Source organism: Suncus etruscus, chromosome 1 (genome assembly GCF_024139225.1).
Source record: "Suncus etruscus isolate mSunEtr1 chromosome 1, mSunEtr1.pri.cur, whole genome shotgun sequence".
Lineage (NCBI taxonomy): Eukaryota > Metazoa > Chordata > Mammalia > Eulipotyphla > Soricidae > Suncus > Suncus etruscus.
Window position 1 is genome coordinate 87,772,363 of NC_064848.1, and position 24,983 is coordinate 87,797,345.

At 35.0% G+C, this 24,983-nt stretch overlaps 1 protein-coding gene across 7 annotated transcripts in view; it reads right to left on the minus strand.

Moving 5' to 3' along the window:
* SGCE (sarcoglycan epsilon) overlaps positions 1–24,983 on the minus strand; it is a 102,048-nt gene that overhangs the window by 18,228 nt on the left and 58,837 nt on the right. For all 7 annotated transcript variants that reach the window (XM_049784641.1, XM_049784633.1, XM_049784629.1 and 4 more), the window contains 2 exons: positions 24,208–24,406; positions 2,394–2,556 (listed from right to left, as the gene is read on the minus strand). In XM_049784641.1, the coding sequence (XP_049640598.1) occupies positions 2,394–2,556; positions 24,208–24,406 (362 nt within the window). The remainder of the gene's footprint in view (positions 1–2,393; positions 2,557–24,207; positions 24,407–24,983) is intronic.

Sequence of the window (24,983 nt, forward strand, 5' to 3'; positions counted from 1 at the left end):
GGGCCGGCGAGGTGGCACTAGAGGTAAGGTGTCTACCTTGCAAGTGCTAGCCAAGGAAAGATCACCACCGAGGTTCGATTCCCCAGCGTCCCATATGGGCCCCCCCAAGCCAGGGGCAATTTCTGAGTGCTTAGCCCGGAGTAACCCCTGAGCATCAAACGGGTGTCACCTGAAAAAACAAAACAAACAAAAAAACCCCCAACCCCCCCCAAATTTACAATACTTACACTATATTAATTTTCATACAATTAAAAAACTTTAAATGAATTATAGCTGGGCCCGGAGAGATAGCACAGTGGCGTTTGCCTTGCAAGCAGCCAATCCAGGACCAAAGGTGGTTGGTTCGAATCCTGGTGTCCCATATGGTCCCCCGTGCCTGTCAGGAGCTATTTCTGAGCAGACAGCCAGAGTAACCTCTGAGCACCCCCAGGTGTGGCCCCAAAACAAAAAACAAACAAACAAAAAAAAAGAATATTACAGTTTTTATTGGAGTATACTAAAAAGCAATCCACATGAAAATTTTTATAATTCTTTCTAATCAAAAAGTTGGGAGAATTATTTCTCAACATACTCTCCCACCAAAACAAATCCACTGAAGAGGGACAGGAGCTGTGGCACAAGCGGCAGGGCATCTGCCTTGCACGTGCTAACCTAGACAGACCAAGGTTTGATCCCCCGGCATCCCATATGGTTCCCCAAGCCAGGAGCAATTTCTGAGCGCATAGCCAGGAGTAATCCCTGAGCATCACTGGGTGTGGCCTCAAAACAAAAAATAAACAAAAATCCATTGAAAAATGGAAGGACAGCGGAAAGACCGCAGTTCAATTCCCTGGCATCCCATATGGTCCCCCCAACCCAGGGGCAATTTCTGAGCACTTAGCCAGGAGTAACCCCTGAGCATCAAATGGGTGTGGCCCGAAAAAAACAAAAAAAATTTTTTGTTAAAAACATAATGACAGAAAAAATAATGTTCTGTCTCCTCTGAGAATGGAAATAAAGGTAAGAACTTCCTCTTTAATTTTGGTTCCTGAGAAAGGCAGCTGCTAAACTTACCCCCAGGCTTATTTTTTGGATGGAGTTTACATCCTATAATTTTCCATTTTGTTATGTTTTTTCAACTTTTATTTCATTTATGTATTATTAAGTCTTCTGGGATAAAATATAATACAACAATAAATCATATGAAAGAAAAAATAAAAACATCCTCACCTTTCTATTTAGACAGCCTTACAGACATCAACAAAAAGTTTCAAAGCTTGCTATTTTTAAACCTTTAGAAATTAGATATTTCCAAACATAAGCATGTTACAGCACAAGTACAATAAAATTGTGTTGTTAGAGTTTTCTATCAACTGGCAAGAAGTCTCTACTTCTACAACTTCAACTGATAAATAAGTCTTCATATATGTACAATAACACAGTGAATGAAATACTAAACTTTGAAAGCTCAACATTTATCCATAATAAAAGCCACAGAAGTTAATTAATTTGACTTAATTTCAGAAGGCAAAGAGAGTGCTTTAGTTCTCTAAGACACAACTTGGAAAGAGGAGTCCAGGGCCAAAGAACACAAGTGCTAAGCTCTGCAACGTGACAGATCTGTTCTGGTCCAGGATCCAGGAAAGTTGCCTGCAGCTGTTTCTCTAAATCAGGAAGTGACAGTTGTGTTTATGTGTCAATAACTTTGTTCAAATGTCAGCTTTAAACTTAGACCTAATTCACTAGCCACCAATCTTCTACCATTGACAGCCTTAAGTCTAAATGTCACTACAGAAGTAAATCAACTTTCATGTTATCCAGATAATCATTTTAAATAACATTATTATATATATTTTTGCATATCAAAATGTTATTTACCTATATTTTCTTAAGAAGTGATCTTTAAAATGAAATTTCAGACTACTTGATGGGGATTTAGATAGCATACAGAAATGTTTATTAATCCCCTGAACTTTCCGTGCAATTTGAGTTTTTAGGACATTTGAAATACAACATTGCTTTATTTTTCACTTTATTGTATTCTGGTCTCCTTTCCATCACTGGGTATATTGAGATCTTCTGTACATGTCAAATTAACACCATAATATATCTTGATCTAGCAACCACCTGGATGTCTAGGAAATCTTTTGAACTACCTGACAAACTAATCCAACCTCAGCAAATAATTAAAAAAAAAAAAAAGGGTAGATTGGGTACAAAACAGAAATAGTTTTTTCTAAATGGGTACACTGTCAAGGAGCTTGCCAAATGCTTAAAATCAAAGAAAGTTAATAGCTGTTAACAAAATAACCCTAGACTTTGTTTCTAAAAGTAATTCAGGTCTTAGTCAAATGTAATCTTAGATCAACTTACATCACTCTTCATACATTTGCAAAAAATAAAGAAAAACTCACCAATGAAATTTTGCACCAGTCAATGTAAAATTGAGTACGAAATTTTTTATCACATGTTATGACAGGCTCCATTTCTTGACTACACCTCAATTGATTCTGTGGGTTTTCAACTTCTCGTAAACAAGAAGAAAACGGGACATCAGCACCAACCATGACATAAACGCTGTAGAAATGGGGAACTCACAGGTTAGTCTTTAAGAAAATTGTTAACACTAAAAAACAATCTACCCTGAAAGCAGGATTTAGCCTTTAGAATTGAGGTATTATTTAGAATCATTCCTAAGGTAAGGGTCTGAACTATACAATAAGTGATTCAGGTAGAAGCTTTCTTTCATTCTTTCTGTTTTTCAACTAATATTTACTAAGTATGTTGGAGAACAAAGATGCTCCTGATTTTATGCTAATTTGTCATTTTCATCCTTATTTAACTCAAAAAAACCATTAAATCTTTAATCACATTCTGGTGATATATTGGGCAAATAAAAGCAGTTGCATTTATACTTATAGAAAATTGCTTAGAAAAAACACTCATTAAAAATAACTAATTTTATTCTTACAATTAATGACTTTACTTGATTTTATATTAATGGTGTGGTAAAATTACACCCATAAAAGCAAAGAACTTTAGACAGGCCTAGTTATTTTATCCAACCATTCTCTCACCTCTTTCCTATGACACAAATTGTTACTATTTGGAATCTCATTACAAGGTCTTTCAATTTTCCATCAAATAAATTAAATGATAAAAATGATAAAAAGCTATTGCTCAATAAATACAATGAGGAAAATATAATTTATGTTTGTGATGTGTTTTTTGGAAATTACAGAGAAAAAACACTGATAATTAGGCCAATAAGAGTTTCACAATAAAAGAAAACATGGTGATAATGACACTTAACTAATCTAGGAACAACACGAGAATATAGAAAGCTCAAAGACCTTTCCAGAGGAGAAAGTCAAAAGTTATTCTAATAATTATTATTTAATTTTATAATGCCAATGCAATAGAAATATAAAATGAAATAAATACATAGAACTTTCAATGGTTCTCTTTAAAAGATTTGGCAAATTGATCCTATATTTCATACAGAAATTCAGGGGACCAAAAATAACCATACAAACTAAAATTCTAAATTAAAACAAAGCTTAAAGAGTCATATTTAGTAATTTTGATACCTACAACAGAGTGGCAATAAAGACAACATAGTACTAAAAAGGTAGATATGCAGATCAATAGAGTACTTAAAGTCTAAAAATAAGCCACAATATTTAGTAAGGTGATTTTTTTGGTATCAGGTGTAAAGACATTTTAATGGGAGGAGGGTGACTGAGAAAAAGAAAGCATATTATTTACAGTAGTAAAATATCTAAATGTAAGAGAATGAAGTTTGACTCCCACATCATATTATGTAAAAATAAAATCATACCATACAGAAATAGACCAAGTTAATATATGAGATAAAACTATTAAACTGAGAAAGCATAAAATTTTATGATCTTAGATTAGGTGATGGTTTATTGTGTACTAAACCAAAAGTTTTGGCAGTAACAGAAAAAGTATACAAAAGTATACTAAAACAAATGCCAAAACCCTTAGCTTCAAAGGACTAGAACAATAGTACATTGGGTAGGTTGTTAGCTTGTATGCAGACAATGCAGGTTCAACTCCCAACATACCATATGATGCCTTAATCATTGAGCATATAGTCAGTAGAAATTTCTGAGAACTGTTGGCTGTTGCCCAAATCCTCCACCAAAATAACAAAATGTGGGCCCGGAGAGATAGCACAGCTTGCCTTGCAAGCAGCCGATCCAGGTCCAAAGGTGGTTGGTTCGAATCCCGGTGTCCCATATGGTCCCCTGTGCCTGACAGGAGCTATTTCTGAGCAGACAGCCAGGAGTAACCCCTGAGCACCGCTGGGTGTGGCCCCAAAACAAACAAACAAACAAACAAAATAAATAAATAAATGTTTGTTTAAAAAAGCCATTTATTAAAGCAAAATAAACAAGCAACCTTATGGAATGTGAGAAAATAATGTGTTTTCCTAAGGGAGATGCATCTCTCATAAAATAATTTTATATGTTAATATAAAATTCTATATAAATAATAGATATAAATCAAATTTTAAATGGCAAATAATTCAATTTTTAAATAACTACTCTGGCGGTAGTCTGGTATTCAGAGGAACAGGCTTTGCTTGTTCTGGACTACATTTAAATTCAAGCACAAGGCACAATGATTATTTCCACCTGTACTTACTGAGGCCCTCAAACACCATTGGATATACTGTTGGAGATCCATAATCACCACTATGACCACCGCAGGGCCTATACTTTGAACCACTGACCTTGTGGTTAAATAGCTAAGTATTTCCAGGAGTGACCCTTATCAAGCAAGCCCCATCCTCTATAGCCCCAACGCTCACCATTTAAAAGGCAAAGAATCAGAATAGTTCTTCCCCAAATTAACACAAATGTTCCGTATACATAAGAACCATGCTAAAAATCATTAACTATAGCAAAATCTCAAAACTATCACTTCACACCAACTTGGATACATGTAATAAAAACGTATATTGGTGATAGAAATTGCTGTAAAAGATACAGAGAAACTGGAACTTTCATATTTTGCTTGCATGAATGGAAAAGAAACTGAAAAAGTTTGTTTATTTCTCAAAAGTTAAATCGTCTGAACTAGCAATTCTACTCCCAGGCTATATGCCCTAAAATAAATGAAAATGTCTATATAAAAACATTAATAAATAGTCATACAATTTATTTTTGTGTAACCATCAAAAAATGGAAACAACTCAAATTCTCATCAAATGGATGAAAGGTGGAAAATCCAACTTAGAATATTTTTACTGTGCCTATGCAAAAAAAAAATAACACAAATTAAAATTTTTTTAATTTTTTGGTAAATGTTGTTACTTGGTTTTTTGTTTTGTTTTGTTTTTTTGTTTTTTGTTTTTTCTTTCTCTTTTCTTTGCCTTTTATTCTTTTTTCCCCTGTGCTTTGATTCATCTTTATTTCAGGACCGTGGTTAGTGTTCAGTTGTTGTCAGTATTGCTGTGGTGCTTTTCAGATTGTTTGTTTGTTTTTGTTTTGTTCATTTTGCGTTTGATTTTTCATGTATTATTTTTATGTTTTCCTTCCTTTTTCCCTTCCTTTTCTTAAACTGATATTTATAGTCTCTAGAAGGACTCCTCCCATTTTTTGTTTGTTTGAATTTTTGCCCCCCTTTTTCTTTTCTTTTTTTTTCTTAGCTTCAAACATAAACACATAACTTGAACCATCTTGTTCTGCCTCACAAATTGAGAGGAAAATAATGGAGGGCACCAAGATCAAACAGTCGTATGAACATTGAGTAGAAATAAAAAATGATCAGACCTGAACACCAAATCCAAAGCTAACTACAACAGAATTGGTACCCAATCTACAACAGGCTAGACACAGAAGGAATCACGTACACTAGCAGCTGGGGGTAGGGTGGCAAAGGAGGGGCAATATGGGATGCGCTGGGAACAGGGGTGGAGGGAGGACAACCTTGGTGGTGGGAGTGCCCCTGATTCAATGTCACTATGTAGCTGAAATACTACTGTGAATGATCTGCAATCCACTTTGGTCAAAATAAAAATGATTAATATAAAAAAGAATATTACTCAGTCATAAAAAGGGAGTGCATATTGATACACTCAACAACAAAAATTAGTCATGAAAATATTGTGACAAACCAGTCATAAAAGATTACTTATTTTATAATCCTATTAAAGTCAGAGCAAATAAATTTAGAGATAGCAAGTAGTCAATATTTGTTTAGAGATAAGGTGGCAGTAGTATTAATGGATATAAAAGGTAGATAATGGATGATGAGAATGTTTAAAAATTCAATTATAATAATCATTATTATACTTTAAGAATTAAATAAAGTCTAGCCTGTTATAGGTTTATACTCTGGATGCCATTCTTAGTGATTGTAGGTCTAGTATACCAGGTAAAAAGAATAGACAAACTTCAAAATAATAAAAGTCTTATATGACAAACCTACAGCTTACTTCACACAGAAGAATTACTATCACCACTACTATTTCACATATTCAACAAAGGCTAGAGAAGATGCAGGGTGCTAGCACGTCTTTGCATGTTCACATATTGGATTGGATCCTGACATTGTGTGACCTCTGAAGTACTGCTGGAAGTATTTTTGATAACTCCAAGCAGTGGCCACTCAAGTGGTTTCAAGATAGTAACTGAATGGACTGAACTCTAAGCACAAAAGTATATGGCTTCTGCAAACAAATAACAAAAACACATATAAGGAATAAAAATGATGGGCTAGAAAGACAGTACAAGGGTTTAACTAATTACTTTTTACAAGGCTACCCTGGTCAGTTCCCATCTCTGCATATGGTTCTACTGACAGGAATGATTCCAGAACTTAGTCAAGATTAAACCCTGAATACTCCTGGCTGTGGCCAAAATAGGTAAAAGAAATCCAAATTGTGAACCCTATGCCCAGCACCACCCTAGATAACAACGGTGATGCTGGCAGCATGGTCATTTGAAATACCGTATTTTCCGGTGTATAAGACGACTTTTGAAACAAAAAAAAAGTCAGCCAAGTAAATCCCCAAAATTTTTTCAATATGCCGCAAAATGAAAATTGTCTGATTATTGCCACAAAACGAATTTTCCAACTCAATCCTGCACCAATCACTGCAAGGCTGCTCAGACCACCTCTCTAACTCAGCCAATCCAAGCAGGCTTTTTATGCATGCAAATTAGACAATGTTCTGGACCCGAATCTACTCTGTAAAAAGCCTGCTCAGATTGGCCAGAGTCAGAGAGGAAGTCTATGACAGTATAACCTTTGAACCTTTGCTAGTTGTGATTGGCTCACTGTGGTACATACAGTTGCAGCACAGGAACGTTCTGTCTGATACAACGAATATAGGCCTCAACCTATGTTTTAACTGCAATCTCTAGACAGCACCACAACCAAGTGTGAGACCTGGTCATTGTAACTACACATATAAAGGCAACTCCATGAAATAATGGACTTATCCAAATAGACACTTCTTCAAAAAAGACCGATGGCTAAAAGACATACAAAATGATATCAACATAATTTTTATTAGAGAAATAAAAATCAAACCCATTACAATATCATCTTGCAGCTGAAAAAATGATTTGAAAGATCAATTCTGAAGGCACATGGATGTAGCTTAATGACAGGGAACTTGTTTCTGTATGTGTGAGTTTTATTTCAGACATTGACAGTTGGAATGCAAAATAACATAGATTTTTATGGAAAATTATACACAGATTCCCCGAAAACTTTAAATACAGAACTATTACCCCACCGATACCCACCACACCCCAGACACAGTCATGCCCCCATTTTCCACCACCCATAAGGTCAGTTGGGAGCAACCCCTACAAGTATAGACACCTCAAATTTTTGAACACCATTTGGGAGGGGGCTGGTAAGCAAGGGCAGGTTTTAAACTTGGATAAAGGGTAAATAGCACCTTCCCAACTCGCAACCACTGCCATCACGCCCAAGATGCAGCTGCACCCCTGGTCCCTCTGCCCATAAGCCAGGAGTGCCCCCACAAGACTAGTCACCATAACTTTGAGGACCACTGGGAAACAAGGGCAGGTTTTAAATGTGGACCATGGGTAAGTGGCACGTCTCCCCAGTATTGAGAACCCAGAAATAATCCAATAATATATTGACAAATAATTTATTACAAAGAAGACAAGACCAGACAGTGAAACAAGGGATGGTGTAAATTGTGTAAATACTGCAAATACTGTTAATACTGAACAGTCTATGCAAAAGAAATAAACTAGACTACTCAGATTAAGTGATCTGCAGTAACTACACCCAGAGACATAATAAAAATAAGAGTAAAGATTAAATGTAAAGATGAAACCATTAACCATCTAAGAAGCCATCTAAGCTAACATATTTGATATGTTCTATAACACTGACCTCAGAGATGTCTTTAGGAGCCTGATAGCAATGACAAAGAAAGTAGCAAATGATAGCAATGACAAAATAGCAAAAATTAACAAATGGAACTACATTAAAATAAACTACTTTTGAACAGTAGGAGAAAATATATGCATAATATGTGTCAAAGGGTTATCCACACATGCTTTGTACATACTAAATCCTAGTTTGATCCCTGGTACCACATGACCCTCTGAGACTTCCAATTCATAGCCCTGGATGCCTCCAGTATACTGCCAAGTGTGCTGGTGACTGATATCACAGCCTGGGCATAGCTAATAAAACAAAAATGAATTTAGAAGAGGAGGAAGGAGAATAGGTACATAAGATAAAAGTGGTAAACTATATAAAGGATGTACCTAAATTTTCTAGGTGAAAATAATATAGTATGTACAATGATATACACCTGAAACCTGTATAATTATGTAATGCTATTATTTCTTTTTTTTTCATGAGTCAAAATGAAGTTTACTGTATAACACTCATAACAATTAGAACAAAATTATCTAGTAAAAATATTTATGTCTCACATATAGATATGTTTTTGTAAAGTTTAAATTATGATCCTTATTGCTTGCACAAAAGATAGATCTAAATGGAAAATAGGCTAAACAAATAATTGTATTTGCGTAAATATTAATTAGCTATTTGTTTAAGAATTTGCTTCCCCTCCCCCCATCCTGCCAGGTTCCTCTTTATCCTTCCCGCCATCAAAATGTGTTTATGCTCCCATTGGTTAAAATTGTTGTACTTGTACAAAAAAAAAAATGCTATTATTTCTATTTAAAAAGAAAAATTCAGAACCCAGTGGCTATAACAAACCAATGGCAAGCAGTGAATGTAAGTGTATTCAGCTATGATAAATTCTGACTGGGCATGTAGCTCAAGAAGTAAAGTGGTCATTGTGGCCCTACCATTCCCTAAATAAAATGTCTTTATATTTTTTAATTGATTAATTTATTAATTAATTTATTTTTTGGTTTTTGGACTACACCCAGTGATGCATCAAGAGTTTCTCCTGGCTATGTGCTCAGACATCACTTTTTGGCTTGAGGGACCATATGGGATAGCAGGGATAGAACCGAGGTCCATCCTGGGTCAGCCATGTGAAAGGCAAGTGCCCTACTGCTCCAGCCCCAAGATGTAGGGTCACAAAAATCTAATTTCTATTCCAATTTTGTGCTTTATAACTTTGAAATATATATATGTCAAGTTGAAATAAAATGAACATTTCTTAAAATTGTTGACAGTCTTTTTACTGTAGGTGATATTGATTAGCAGTAATAATTAGTAAAATTTTAAATTCACCTCAAGATAACAAATGGGCATGAGAAACTTTGGTGCTTCAAAACGTTTATTTTTTTCATAAATTAAAAAGTAATATTAAAATGTTATATAAAACATAGGATATAAAAACATAATTAACTTACATTATCAAGAAAATTATTTTTATTTTTCAATGTATCTCAGAACATTTTAAATGCACATATTTTAACCTAATTGCAATCATCTCTAAAATACAATTTTGTATTCTGCTTTTTCACTTACTGTGCCATAAGAATTTTCCATATTGTATAGTTCTTGTAATTAAAGTTTTAAAACAATATATTCTAAGTGCACATAATTTATTCAGCAATTATTTCAGAGTTGAAAAATAAGTTGCTTTCAATTTTTAATAAATAATATCATGAAAGACCTCTCTGTATATTCTTTAATGTTACTATCTTAAAAGAGATGCCCAGAAGTGGAAATATTTCTTGACAGTTGACATACACTGCCAAGTTAATTTAATCTCTATTTGGATGAATCATAAACTTCACAAACTTCAATGTTCCAAACTGAGCTTATCATCACCTCACCCCACCCCACCTCCACCTGTTGCTCCTCCTAACTTCTCCACTTTCCATGATTGACATAGTCAGATGTTCAAGTTAGAAACTTAAGCATCACTGTCTATGACTCTTATCCTTCCATATATGGAATATATGTGATATCTATATCTATAATCCATCATCAGTCTTTGACATTTACCCTAAGAGCACTCTTATATACTCCTATCCACTTCAACCCATCTCACTAATACAACTCTAATTATAGTCAACATTACTTTTCACAGTAAGGAAAGCCATAGATCCCTTAAATATTCTTTGACCCAGACTTTCTCACTATTCACAGGATGCCTGTTTGAATGAACGAAAGAATTAACATCATTATACCAGTGTGCAAATACACAACACGTCCATATTTGTTTGTAATTGTTTGTTTGGGGGTCATACCCACCATGCTCAGAGTATATTCAGGAATTACTACTGACAATGATTAAGGAACCATAATTTGTGAAGGAGATCAAACCCAGGTCAGCTGCAGGCAAGGAAAATACCCTAACTTTTGTACTATTTTTCTGATCCCAGTAAATCCAATTAGTTTCTGTTTTAAGAGTGTATCTTAAATATTGTCACAGAAAAATTACAAATTATATGAGTTTATGGATATAAACTAAAATTACTATGGGGTCATTTTACAGTCCCAAAATAGGTGGTACTGTGCCCCTAGGAGATACTGGAACAAACAGGGAGCCAAAATAGATTCCTGTGTAACTAGTATTAGTGATTACTTTCTTTTTGCTAAAAAAGGATTCCAGAAAGATTTTAAGTGATTTGTTTTTTCCAAAAAGTAGTAGTAGGGTGAAATAACTTGAAAACTCTGATGTACATGTATATAACTCATTGTTATACATCTTAAATTTATATAATGTTGTTAATTTTATCTCAAAAGTTTTAAAAATTAAAATTTAGATCAAATGTTATGTTCAGGAGAATTAGGTATTTAAAATGACTAGTAGTTTTTTTAAATGTATTTATTTGTTGTTTTGTTTTTGTTTTAAGTCACACCCAGTAGTGCACAGGGCTTATTTCTGGTTCTATGCTCAGGTATAACTTCTAGTGGAGTTTGGAGAATAATATGCACTACTGGGCATTAAACCAGAATGTGTTGCATTCAAAGCAAGCACTTAGCTCTATAATCTATTTCTCTATAGAAGTTTCAACCTGTTGAGGTTTTATAAGGGGCTATACTTAGCAGTACTGTAGCCCCATTTGCATAGTGCAAGTCTGATGGTTGGATGCTTAAGCACATACAATGACGTGGTGGTCAGAGAGCATGCAGTAATAAGAATTAAATTCAGGGACCAGGACATGCCAAGCATGTTTCTAACTACTAGAGCTATCTGCCAAGTCCAATATACTAATTTTTTAAAAAATTATAAAAATGTTTTATATATGTTTAACAATAATTCCAGGTTATCCAAGTTTAAATTATATTTTTCATAATTTTGTGTTCTTTCACGTTATTTTTGCTTTTTTTTGTGCACATCCAGCAGTGCTCAGCAATTACTCCTGGTTCTTTACTTAGAAATTGCTCCTTTTACACTCTGGAGACCATATGGGATGCTGGGGATTGAACTTAGGTCTGCCACATGCAAGGCAAATTCTGTATCCACTGTATTACCACTCTGGTCCCATCTTTCAACTTTTTGATATGCAATAACTTAAAGCCATTGTGAAGTGAAATAAAGATTATATCTGTTTTTATAATCTAGCATATTTTCAAATGTTTAAGTGTATCTAATCAGATAGTATGTGATCATATTAACAAATAAAAGGTTCTCAAGCAATGTTAATAAAATTATAAGGGCTCAAAATAATGTACACCAGATAGAACTGTTCTCAATCTGTTCTCTATTAATGACCTTGGTCCTTTCACTTTAAACAGCTTAGACTACCTTGAAATATAAAACGTTTACTAAGGTCTTTATGTATATACTGTGGAGAAACAAGAAACAAATAAGAAGTTCAAATTAAAAGTATACTTTTGTTCAACAATAATCATAGATAAATATGTCCAATCAGTATATTTTGGGGTAATTAATATACTTTCTTCTTTGTATAATAGGGATGAGATATTAGATAGAGATGGATGTGCCCACATGTTGTATATTAGATGGGGTCCGGAATTTTTCAAAGAAATATCCCATACTTTTTATCTGTATTTCTTATTTGGGCATATTAGCAAATGAAGAATAAGATTTAAAAAATACAAGACCAACTAAAGCATCTAATACAGAATTTTAAAGAGGACGACCAGACCTCTGTTTTAATACTTTTTTTTTAATTTTTATTGTAACCTATGTGAATTACAAATCTTTCACTATTATATTTAAGGTACATAGTTACAGTGAATTAGGGTCATTCCCATCACAAGTGTTGTCCTCTCTCCGCCCCTGCTCCCAGCATGCATCCCATACCTCTCCCTTTTGCCTCCTTGACTTCCAGTGTAACAGGTTTCTTTGTATATAACTTGTTGTAAATTGGGATTCTGTTGTCATTGACTTTGGGTTTGATATTAGGTCTGATCATTTTTCATTTCCACTCAATGCTCATCTGACTATTTGCTCCTGGTACCATAAACTTTTTCCCCCCTCAATTTATGAGGAAGAACAAGATGATTAAAGTTCTGTGGTTCTGTTGGAAAATAAGAAAAAGAAAGAGAAAAAAATAAAGAAAAAAGAGGGGAAAAAAGCTGGGAGTTGTAGGAGTAATCGGTATCAATTTAAAAGACAAAGGGGAAAAAAATCAAGCCAAAACAAGCAACAACACAAAACACAGCAGCAATAATAAACAACTAAATACAGCAAGAAGAAAGAAAAAAAAGAAGGAGGGCTGGTGTGGCGAGGCTTTGTGTTTTTGTTTGTCTGTTTTTTTGCATAGACACAGTAAGTATTGGGGAAATTAGAAAGAAAATTCCCTTGAACTAAGAGAGACAAAGTTTCTCCACCTTTGAAGCATAATGTAATGAGAACAGCAATAGGCTCCAGATATGCTCATTGTCCAACCCCAAGGTCTTTTTCTGGTGTCAGGAACATTCTGTTCAGTTGTGGTTGTCAAAATCAGTTCTCTGTCATTAAAGATTTTGGTTTTTGCACAGTTTGGAACATTGAAGTTTGTGAAGTTTTGATTCATACAAATAGAAATTAAATTAACTTGGTAGTGTATGTCAACTGTCAAGAAATATTTCCAGAGAGGTACTATTCTAGTATATCTCAACAAACTCATTACTATTGAAGAAATTAAAATGGTAATAAACTTTTCCATAAACAAAAGCCAAGGCCAATAGATTTACTAACAAATTCTTACAAACCTCATAGAATATCTGCTGCCTATTCTTTTAAGTATTTTCCAGGAAATTGAAGAAACAGAAACTCTCCAAAACAGTTTTTATGAAGCTAACATCACCTTGATAACAAAAGCAGCCAGAGATGCCAACAAAAAAAGAGAATTACAGACCAATATCTATGATGAACACAGATGCAAATAACCTCAACAAATTAGTAGCAAATAAATCCAATGCCATATCAAGAAAGTCATATACTATATCCAAGTAGGATTCATTCCAGAGATTCAAGGATAGTTCAATATATGCAAGTTAATCAACATAATACACCACATTAACAAAGGGAAAACTGAAAACCATATGACCATATAGTAGATGCAGAAAAAGCATTTGATAAGGTCCAAAACCATTCATAATAAAAACTCTCAACAAGATAGGAATGGGAGGAACTGTTCTTAATATGTCAAGGCCATATATCACAAGCCAATACAAATATTATAATCAGTGGGGAACAATTGAAAGCCTTTCCCCTAAGATCTGGCAAAAGGCAAAGCTGCTCCCCTCTCCCCACTCCTATTCAATATAGTATTGGTAGTACTTGCTATAGCAATTAAGCAATAAAAATATATCAAGAGCATTCAGATAGGAAAGGAAGAAGTCAAAAACTCGCACTTTGCAGATGACATACTATACTTAGAAAATCCTAAAGACCCTATAAAAAAGCTCCTAGAAACAATAGATTCATATAGCAAAGGGTATATTCCAAAGGTAAGTGACTAGGGTAAAAATCTCACCCATGGGATGGGAAAAACTATTCACACAACACCCATCAGATAAGGGGATAATATCTAAGATATACAAGGTAAAGATACTGCTCGCTTAACGAGTAACCCCTGAGCGCGGCCGGGTGTGATCCCAAAACCAAAAAAATAAGATAATAATAATCTAAAATAAAAATGTTAAATATTAAATAATATAGTAATAATATAAAAATAATATAATAAAAATAATAAATAAAATAATATAATAATACCTGTTTAGCGACCACGCACACTTACGACCATCTTTTCACCATTATTTTATATTAAATATCCTTTTTTCACCTTGTACACTCTATAGTAACGTACTATGGTTTTTGGTGCTTTAACGTACCTACTTTACTAACTTTATGTTCTGTAATACATTACAGTACTGTGTGTAAATTACATAACCTATGCAAATTAAAACAAGTGGAAGTTTTCAGTTTGATTTTTCTCGTTATTTTACTTATTCAGAATACTGTATTGTCAAGTACTATGCATATACTGTACTACTATATACAGTACATGCAGTTCCTCACTTAATGACCAATTTGCTAACGGCCAAGTGGTTGAAACATAACCAGTTGTTATGTTTCAATAACATATTTAACAAGAAAAGAAACATCTGAGGCCAGAGAGACAGTATAGAGGTAAGGTGTTTGCCTTGCATGCAGAAGTTTGGTGGTTCGAATTCCGGCATCCCATAGGGTCCCCAGAGCTTGCCAGGAGCAATTTCTGAGCATAGAGCCAGGAGTAATCCCTGAGCGCTGCCAGGTGTGACCCAAAAACCAAAAAATAAAAATAAAAAAAGACACATGACAAAAATACTCCACATCACTAATAATGAAGTAGATACAAATAAAAATAACAATGAGATGTCATTCCATGCCACAGAGACTGGTGCACATCACAAAAAAACAAGAACAATCACTTCTGGTGTGGTTGTGTGGAGAAAGGAACTCTCATTCACTGCTGGTGGAAATGCTATCAAATCCAGCCTTTCTGGAAAATAATAGGGACATTTCTTAAAACACTGGACATTGAGCTCAGATATGATCCAACAATATCACTCCTAGGAATATACCTAGAAACAAGAAAATACAATACAACAATGTCCTCTCTACTCCTATGTTTATAGCAGCAGTATTTACAATAGCTAAAATCTGGAAACAACCCAGATGTCCAACAACAGAGCAGTATCTAAAGAAACTGGTACATCTATTCAATGCAATACTATGCAGCAGTTGGAGGTAATTAAATCATGAAATTTGTTTATACAATGATGAATTTGGAGGCTATGATGTTGAGTGAAATAAAACAGAAGGAGAGAGATAAGCACAGAATAGTTTAACTCATATGTGAGATTTAAGAAAAAGAAAAGACCAACACCCAAAGATAAAAGAGATGAGGGTTGGATGGACAGATCATGATAAGAAGCTTATCACAAAGAGCGGTTAGTGCAGCTAGAGATATAAATACACTAACAGCTACCTTGACAGTTAATAGAGAAATAAATAAAATGAGTTCCAAAGACAGGCATTGCATGGTAGGGAGGAGGGAAATGGAAGGGATAATGGTGGTGGGAAAGTTGCACTGGTGAAGGGCTGTGTGCATTTTATGACTGAAACCCAAATACAAACATGTTTGTAACCATGGTCCTTAAATAAAGAAATTATTTATTGGGGCCTGGAGAGATAGTACAGCGGTGTTTGCCTTGCAAGCAGCCGATCCAGGACCAAAGGTGGTTGGTTCGAATCCTGGTGTCCCATATGGTCCCCCGTGCCTGCCAGGAGCTATTTCTGAGCAGACAGCCAGAAGTAACCCCTGAGCACCGCTGGGTGTGTCCCAAAATCCAAAAAAAAAAGAAATTATTTATTTTAAAAATAATGTTTTCTTCTACTTTTCTCCATCAGAGGCAGGAACCCCAGTTAAGAACTTATAAAAGTGTTTGTTATTTTTCATAGGCACAGTAAAAGTTGGCTGTAATAGTGTCAAAGTTTAAATTGTATACATCATTCTCAAAAATTTTTTCCATATCTTCCCATATCTTATACATACCACAAAAATTTTTATAGACTTCTCTGAACATAAACATTAGAATCTTTCTGCAGATACAATTAATTTAAAAATTCTAACATTCTTTTTAATGTTTTTCTTTATTAATATCTTTATATATTTTGATTGCAAACATGATTGTAGTTGGATTTCAGACATATAAAGAACACCCCCCTTCATCATTTATAGGAAAGTTTCATCACTTCATCTCTCCTGGCGGCTGTATAATATTCCATCATGTATATATACCACAGTTTCTTTAGCCATTCATCTGTTGAAGTGCATCTTGGTTGTTTCCAAAATCTGGCTATTGTAAATAGTGCTGCAATGAATACTGGTGTGAGGAACATATTTTTCAATTGTATTTTTGTGGTATAGCTGGAATGGTATAGCTGGATCATATGGGAGTTCAATTTCCAGATTTTTTTAGGAATCTCCATATTGTTTTCCATAAAGGCTGGACTAGACGACAATCCCACCAGCAATGAATGAGAGTTCTTTCTCTCCACATCCCTTCCAGCACCTACTGTTCTTGTTTTTCTGATATGTGCCAGTCTCTGGTGTGAGATGATACTTCATTGTTGTTTTGATTTGCATCTCCCTGATAATTAATGATGTGGACCATTTTTTCGTGTGTGTTTGGCCATTTGTATTTCTTCTTTGACAAAGTGTCTGTTCATTTCTTCTCCCCATTTATTGATGGAATTAGGTTTTTATTCTTGTAAAGTTATGCCAGTGCCTTGTATATTTATGAATATTAGCCCCTTATCTCATGGATACTGGGTGAATAATTTCTCCCATTCAGTGGGTGGCTCTTGTATCCTAGACTTTATATCCTTTGAGGTACAGAAGCTTCCTAGCTTAATATATTCCCATATGTTTATCTCTGCTTCCAATTGTTTGAAGAGTGTTGTTTCCTCCTTGAATATGCCTTTAGTCTCAATTTCATGAGTGTTTTAACTGTGTGTTGTTCTATATACCTTATGGTTTCAGGTCTGATATCAAGGTCTTTAATCCATTTGGATTTTAGCTTTGTACATGGTATTAAATGGGGTTTGAGTTCGCTTTTTTTGCAAGTGGCTAACCAGTTGTGCCATCACCACTTGTAGAACAACACCACTTGCTCCATTCAAGATTTCTTGCCCAGTTATCAAATATTAAATAATTGTACACTTTCAAATAGTTATTATGAAGCCAACATCACCTTGATACCAAAACCAGACAGAGATGCTGCCCAAAAAGAAAATTACAGACCAATATCTCTGATGAACATAGATGCAAAGGCCCTCAACAAAATCCTGGTAAATAGGATCTAATGCCTTATCAAGAAGGTCAGACACTACGATCAATTAGGTTTCATCCCAGGAATGCAAGGATGGCTTAACATCTGTAAATCTATCAACATAATACACAATATCAACAACAAGAAAAACAAAAACCACATGATCATATCAATAGATCCAGAGAAAGCTTTTGATAAGGTCCAACACCCATTTTTGATAAAAAAAAAAACCTCTCAGCAAGATGGGAATGAAAGAAACCTTTCTCAATATAGTTAAGGCCATCTATCACAAACCAATGGCAATATTATCCTCAATGGAGAAAAACTAAAAGCCTTTCCTCTAAATTCTGGTACAAGACAAGGCTGTCCTCTCTCACCACTCCTATTAAACATAGTACTGGAAGTTCTTGCTATAATGATTCGACAAGAAAAAGACCTTACAGACATCCAGATAGGAAAGGAAGAAGTCAAGCTCTCACTCTTTGCAAATGACATGATACTATATTTAGAAAACCCTAAAGACTCTACCAAAAAGTTTCTAGAAACAAGACTCATATAGCAATATGGCAGACTACAAAATTAACACACAAAAATCAATGGCCTTTTTATACACCTATAATGATAGAGAAGAAATGAACATTAAAAAAATAACCCCATTCACATTAGTGTCACACAAACTCAAATATCTTGGAGTCAACTTGACTAAAGATCTGAAATATCCATAGAAAACTATAAAACCTTGCTTCAGGAAATAAGAGAAGACATGGAAATGGAAACACATACCCTGCTTGTGGACTGGCAAGATGAACATCATTAAAATGACAATACTTCCCAAGGCATTGTATAGATTTAATGCAATTACTCTAAAGATACCCATGACATACTTCAAAGAAGTGGATAAAACAATTCTGAAATTCATTTGGAACAATAAACAGCCACAAATAGCTAAAGAAATCCTTGGAAAAAAGAATATGGGAGGCATTACTTTCCCCAATTTTAAACTGTATTACAAAGCAATAGTTATCAAAACATCATGGTATTGGAACAAAGACAGATCCTCAGATCAGTGGGAAAAACTTGAGTATTCAGAGAAAATTCTTAAACGTTCTTACTCAGAGCACTGTAATACAAGTCTAGAACATCCGAGATCCTTTTAATAAAGTTCCTTAAACAAAATTACAAAGAAATTTCTGCAGATATATATAGTTTTAAAATAGGTTTGATACAATATTTTATAATAAGCAATATAATAAGATTCTATAGCATCCAAGTTCCTTTTTCATTGACTTCTCTGGACCAAGACATTTTTTTTGCAGATATAATTTGAGAGTAAGTTTCTTAATAATACACACAATCAAAACATCAGAACAATTGTGAAACACTAACTAGGATAGCTGAGGACTTGTAAAATATAACAACATTATGCATTTCCCTGGAACTGTGCAAACTAATTTTATACCACTAAAGTTAGATATAAAATTTTGTTTGCAGTGGGGCTATAACAAAACAGTAGCTTTAAGATCTATATAGGTGGAGCACACATTTTAACCAGAACACAGTTTAACCAGCAATATAATGACTGACACAAGTTGGGTCAAGAGATTAACCAAAAGAAAGTTGCAGGAGGTTCTAAAAGCAGCTTCTTCTCCATTGGGCTTCTGCTGGGCTTGTATCCAACATCTTCTCTGTGTTAGGCTGTTTAGGTATTCTGGGCTGGAATCTGGGTGGGAAGACCTGCTCATCTTCCTGCTACTGGTTCCCTTCCAATGGAACTTTTTCTTGACTCCTACACCATCAGAAACCTCCATAATCTGCTGCAGGTTGGGGGGCCAAGGTCCTTGCACGAAGCACCTTTGGTAGAAGATAGGCAGTGGGCTTTGGCATCTGGGACACTGCTCAGAGTCTTCAGCTCTCTCCCCTTCACTCTTCTGTCCCACCTGAAGGGACCTCTGCTACTCTGGTTGATGGGGCAGCTGAGTGACCAACCAGAGCAACATAAAGCCAGTCAGAATAGGGGCCTGGTACACTGTTCTGGTGACAGGCACAGCACACTTAGTCCAGCAGGAGGCAACTGTGGTAGTGATTATCAACCAGAGAATAAAATAACTCACCATCGCTGGGGACTTCTTAGGTTTTTGGGTCCCAGGTCACTATTTGAGCACCAGTTGTAAAATAAAATCCATGAGTTGTGAGACCACCCCAGGCATCATATTTCTAAACCCCATGTAGCTGGGTCTGAAGAAGCAGGATATGCAAAGAAATAATACACCAAGCCAGTCAGAAAGTCAGGGACTAAGTGGTTTTTATGAAAGGCTTCTCGTATCTTCTTCCTCATGGTGTCTCCAAGCACAAAACCAAAAACTGACATTTTTATTTCAATACCCATCCATCAGGAGGGGGAAGGTCAAGAGTAAGACAAAATTATCTATGCAGTGGGCTTTTATGTTTCAAAGGAAGAAGTTTAAGAAAGGAGGAAGTTGAAGGAACACCATTCTGGGGGTTGATAGCTGGGTGTCATCTTAAAAGTCAGGCTGTATTTTCCAGTCAGTTTTATTATGAATAAAGCAGACATTTTTACATCCATCTCTGACAGGTGACTCTCAAGGGTTTATGTCCCTTTGGAAGGCAATTTGGGGTTCCTTAAAATCTCATTTCCTACTTCCATTCAACTCTGTCTCTCTATACTCCTTCCTTATTCTGCAACATATGTAATCTCTACAAAATAAAAACTTAAATATTAATCTTTCTCTGAAAAGTTCCTTTATACTTCAGAACATTTTTTCCTGTTGTAGAAGTTCTTAGATGGCCTAGTCTTTTGCCTATTCTTTCTGGATCCTTACCTCTCTTTTCTAAACTATGTAAATTTCCAAATCTAAGCTTTTTCATACCACAAAGCTTCCTCCTAAGTTATTCTCTCTGCCTGAGTCCTCATTTCTCTTTTTTAGATCAGGTCAGCTTGGGGATTTTAAATTCAAATCAGGCTTCACCTCCTTTAGGAACTCATTTCAGGTACAGACCTGGAGTAGAGAAGTAGCCTTCTTCATAACAGCTCACTTGTTTTATAATTATTTGATAGCTTGCCTAGATTGTGTTTCTTAAATTACTTTGCTCCAGAGACTGTTATTCCTCCCATAAAAATAATTCATGAAAAACAAAAAATGATCTATGCATAGAACTTAAGAAGTTAAATATCAGAATAGTTGCACAAATTTCATTTATTTACTTTTCTATTTATAAAAGTAGACATAAAGATTTCTAATTTTATTATTTTATGGCTATTATACCATGAGAAAGGATATTACTACTAGAGACTATGGGAAGAATATTATAAAATAAAGAACAAGCATATATATCACAAAGATGAGAAAATTTCAGCTGATTGCTCTGGACTGGCCCAGAACCACAACCTTGCCTCAGAGCAATATTTGGCAGTCATTGTCTTAATATCCCTTCTCAAGTCTAAGATGTGGCCTTAATGGGGCAAAAAAAGCAATTCATTTGAGAGTTAATGTGTCTCAGCAAGGGTACATATCTTCTTGTAAACTGCCAGAAGATTCCAAGGGGGGCAACCAGTAGGACAAGGTGGTCAGAGAAAAAAAATGAGGTAAAAATGGGCCACAGCTGGAAAGGGGTTAAGAAATGCTAGTTTAGAGAATAAACCAGCATTCTCTTTTACTGACTGAACTAGATCCAATGCTCTGGTAACTAGAAGAACTAGTGGTAAGTATGGCAATCACTTCTGAAAAGTGAGCATATTCTTTAATCCTCACACCCCATCATTCCCTTCATAGCCACAATTTACACTGCATCACTCATTCTGGGTTGGCAGGTATGCCATGCCTAGAATGAAATATGAAGCTGCTCCTTTTTCTGTCCCTGGTTAAATACACCAACCATCCTTAGGCTCTGGCTCATTGATCTAAGCAAAAGCAGCACAAAAACCGCACTCAGAGAAGCCCTTCAATTATGGGTCTTACAAATAAAAGGAAATCTGCAGGAAGCTCAGCCATCCTCTGCAGGATCTTACTCATTTGCAAATAAATCTTGAAAATGTTTGCTGTTAGATTTAGAAGTAGGAAATCTTCAGAGATTTCCAAAGATGAAAAAAGATGCAGATCAAGTTAGGATTCTGAGCTGTGATGCAGAGTAGGTTGAAAGGAAATACATTTACTCCAGAAGTCTACCTCTTGGGCAATTGCCTCTTATCTGAGCAAGAATATAAAATATATCTGATATATTTGATATATCAGATATCAAAATATCTGCAGTTAGTAGATAATGCTGCAATGAAGAATGAATAGTCATAAAGTTTTCTTTTTTAAAACAGGCTGAAAGTTATGTTGTGTATCAAAAAAAACATACGTATGCATTAAGTAATAGGGTTAAAATTATTTTTGCTACCATGACATACTATAACAACTAAAGACACAAAATCATTTGCAGAAACATTTTTCTCCTGGAATTCTATATTCAAATAGGATCTTATTTCATTGGTGCACTGGGGTAATAAGAGTGCTCACTGGGAACAATTTATAGAAATGCTATTTTAAAAGACTTCTCAAATGAATACTTTGTAAAGGTTAAGGCTTAACATTAAATTAAAACTCATGGAAAGCATTTCAAGTTGGGAAGGGATCTGAGACAACAAGGCCCAAAGAAATGTCATGGGACTGACCCTCTCAGATATCTGACAGTACATGCCACACTCTAGCAGGTGTTGGGGGTCACTCAACTAGTGGTTGAATTCTCTAACAAGTACTCGTAGGACAAAAAATTCTGTTCTTAATTTAGAGTTGCAGGCGCTAGACCAGTCTCAGGCTCAAAAATTCAAATTCTCTAGGGAGAATGGGAAGCTAGGAATCTAGACATATTTTTCATTAAGCTCTTCTGACATCATTGGGAAACACTTTGGGTCAGCGTTTGCCTTACTGAATGCTTCCTCTAAGATCTAAGGTCACTATTTTAATAGTCAGTCATAGTGGAACACATTATTTAAAAGACTCCATGTTTGAAGAATGTCTGCAGGGAAATCCCCCTATTTATCTCTTTCTACCATCTACTTAATTATGCAATGGAAAAGTGACTCTGTTATAACTGCAAAGTATAAATTCAAGTTCTTGATTACCTTTTTATATATAAAGCCAACCAACAGTAGAAGAGATAAAGCAACCATTTTCTTCAAAGTACTTCTCTATGTGCTTGACTGACTTCAAAATCCATTACTCTAACATACAAGGTAGAATTTAATTCAGAAATTTGTAAGTTAGTCTTTACAGTTCACTGCTTATCCCTTATCCTCCTTCTGCCTACTTCCTTACACTTCAGCTATGTTCATTTATGATCTATCCCCCTATTTCAGATGAAGTTCTTCTTTAAAACCCTTAAACCCTTATATTAATCCAGGCATTCTAGTTAATTCCAGATTATCATCTGTTGAAAAAATGTTGCCAGAAATATGGATAAAGAAGAAATTGGAAAGGGAATACGCTGTTGAAAATGTGATTTATTTCACATTTCACAGGCTTGAAGACTAAAGGCATAGAAGTAGTAGGAAGCAGATTTGTGTCAATTTATAGATTAGAAATGAATGATTAAAGTTTGACTTAACATTGACAATCAATCTTTTCAATTTACCTAGGCAGGAGGAATGTTTCTTAACTTTTATAAGGGTCTAAGTCATACATGGTAAAACTTGAGAATTGATAAAAATCCCTTTCTTGCATTATCTTCTTTAATCATTACAGCAACCCCAAGTAAAGAAAAAGTATAAATCCTGTGCAAGTAGATGAGGAAGTTGAGGCACAGAGGTGTGTTGCAATTTCCAGTGCCATGCAAATTGTGAGTGACAAAGCCAGGCGTTAGGAATAGGTTTCAAATCCAGCTAACCATCAGTCAAAGACACATGGTGGAAAGAATGTTAAAGGCAAAGAAATAGTTTCCAAGAATAAAGTTACAGCAGTCTGCATGTCCTTCTGCAGCTAATAATGAGGGCATCAATTTCCTTTGAAATTCAGGGCTTTAAATAATCAACTTCTCTATGTGGAAGGAACAAAAGACAGCACTGTAATTTATAATGCTGATCTTGATCTACAATTAGATTTCACAGGACACAGAACATAAGATATAAAGAACATTGAATGTAACTTTTTTGTCAATATAGGAAATTGCTAGTAATTTTGCATCTTTACAACATCTGTTTCTTTTGTCTATTGGGTTTGTTTTTCAGTATTTTGGGTCACATTTGGGTCACATAGATGCTCAGAGGTCACTCCTAGGAGTACAAAAGTGACACTATGGGTTTCTGGGAATTGAACTCAGAAAGGCTGTGTGCAAGGCAAGCACCCTCCACAAACCATCATTCTGTCCCCATAACATCTATTTCTTATTAAAATAAAAATGCAATAGGTCATCTTCTATTTGTATAAGGGTTTGATAAAATCACCATGTTTAAAATGCATATTTAAGGTAGTAAGATAAAGGTTTGCTTACCCCTCCTTCATGTCGTTAATGGGGAGTGGGACCCTGCCTCCCCTGTCCAGGGCTGATGTGATGTTGATTGCATTCAGGCGCTCTGGCTGCCACACATTTTTCACTGCCCCAAGAAAGTCTCCAAGAACCTCACTGGCCAACATTTCTTCTACATTCATATTTTTAATGAAGAATTCTGCTTGATATGGTAAAGGGAACTCTAATTTCAGTAAAAAAAAAAGGGGGGGGGGAGATGTACAATCTTTAGTGAATCAAAACAAGAATAATTCACAATTTATTTCTTACATACTATGAGTCTTGGGAAGGATGTTAACACGGACTGTAATGGCTTTTTTATAACAAAATTTATCTAAATATATATTTAACAGAATATATTTAAATATATAACATAACCTGATACAGAATTGAATTACAATATAATCAGATTCATGCGGCAGTGGAACAGGTTACATGATTTATCCAAAAGAGTGAACGTTTTTCAAACTTGGTAGTGGCCTGCTGGCCTTTTCACCTAATAATGTACCAGGTTAAGAGTATTCCCTTAACTATAAATATTTTCTATTTGCAGTGTTCCAAGACTAAACTTTTTCTCAATCATATAATCACAAATTCATAATGACCACCCTACATCATACAATTGCTCCTTGAACAATGTTGAGCTATCTTTTCCAGACAAAAATGGCACTGCAGTTTATCTGAGTCATTTGTAAACTCAATATGCCCTAAGACTGCTTTTTTAAATTAATTTTATTAGAGCATGCTAAACATTACTTTTT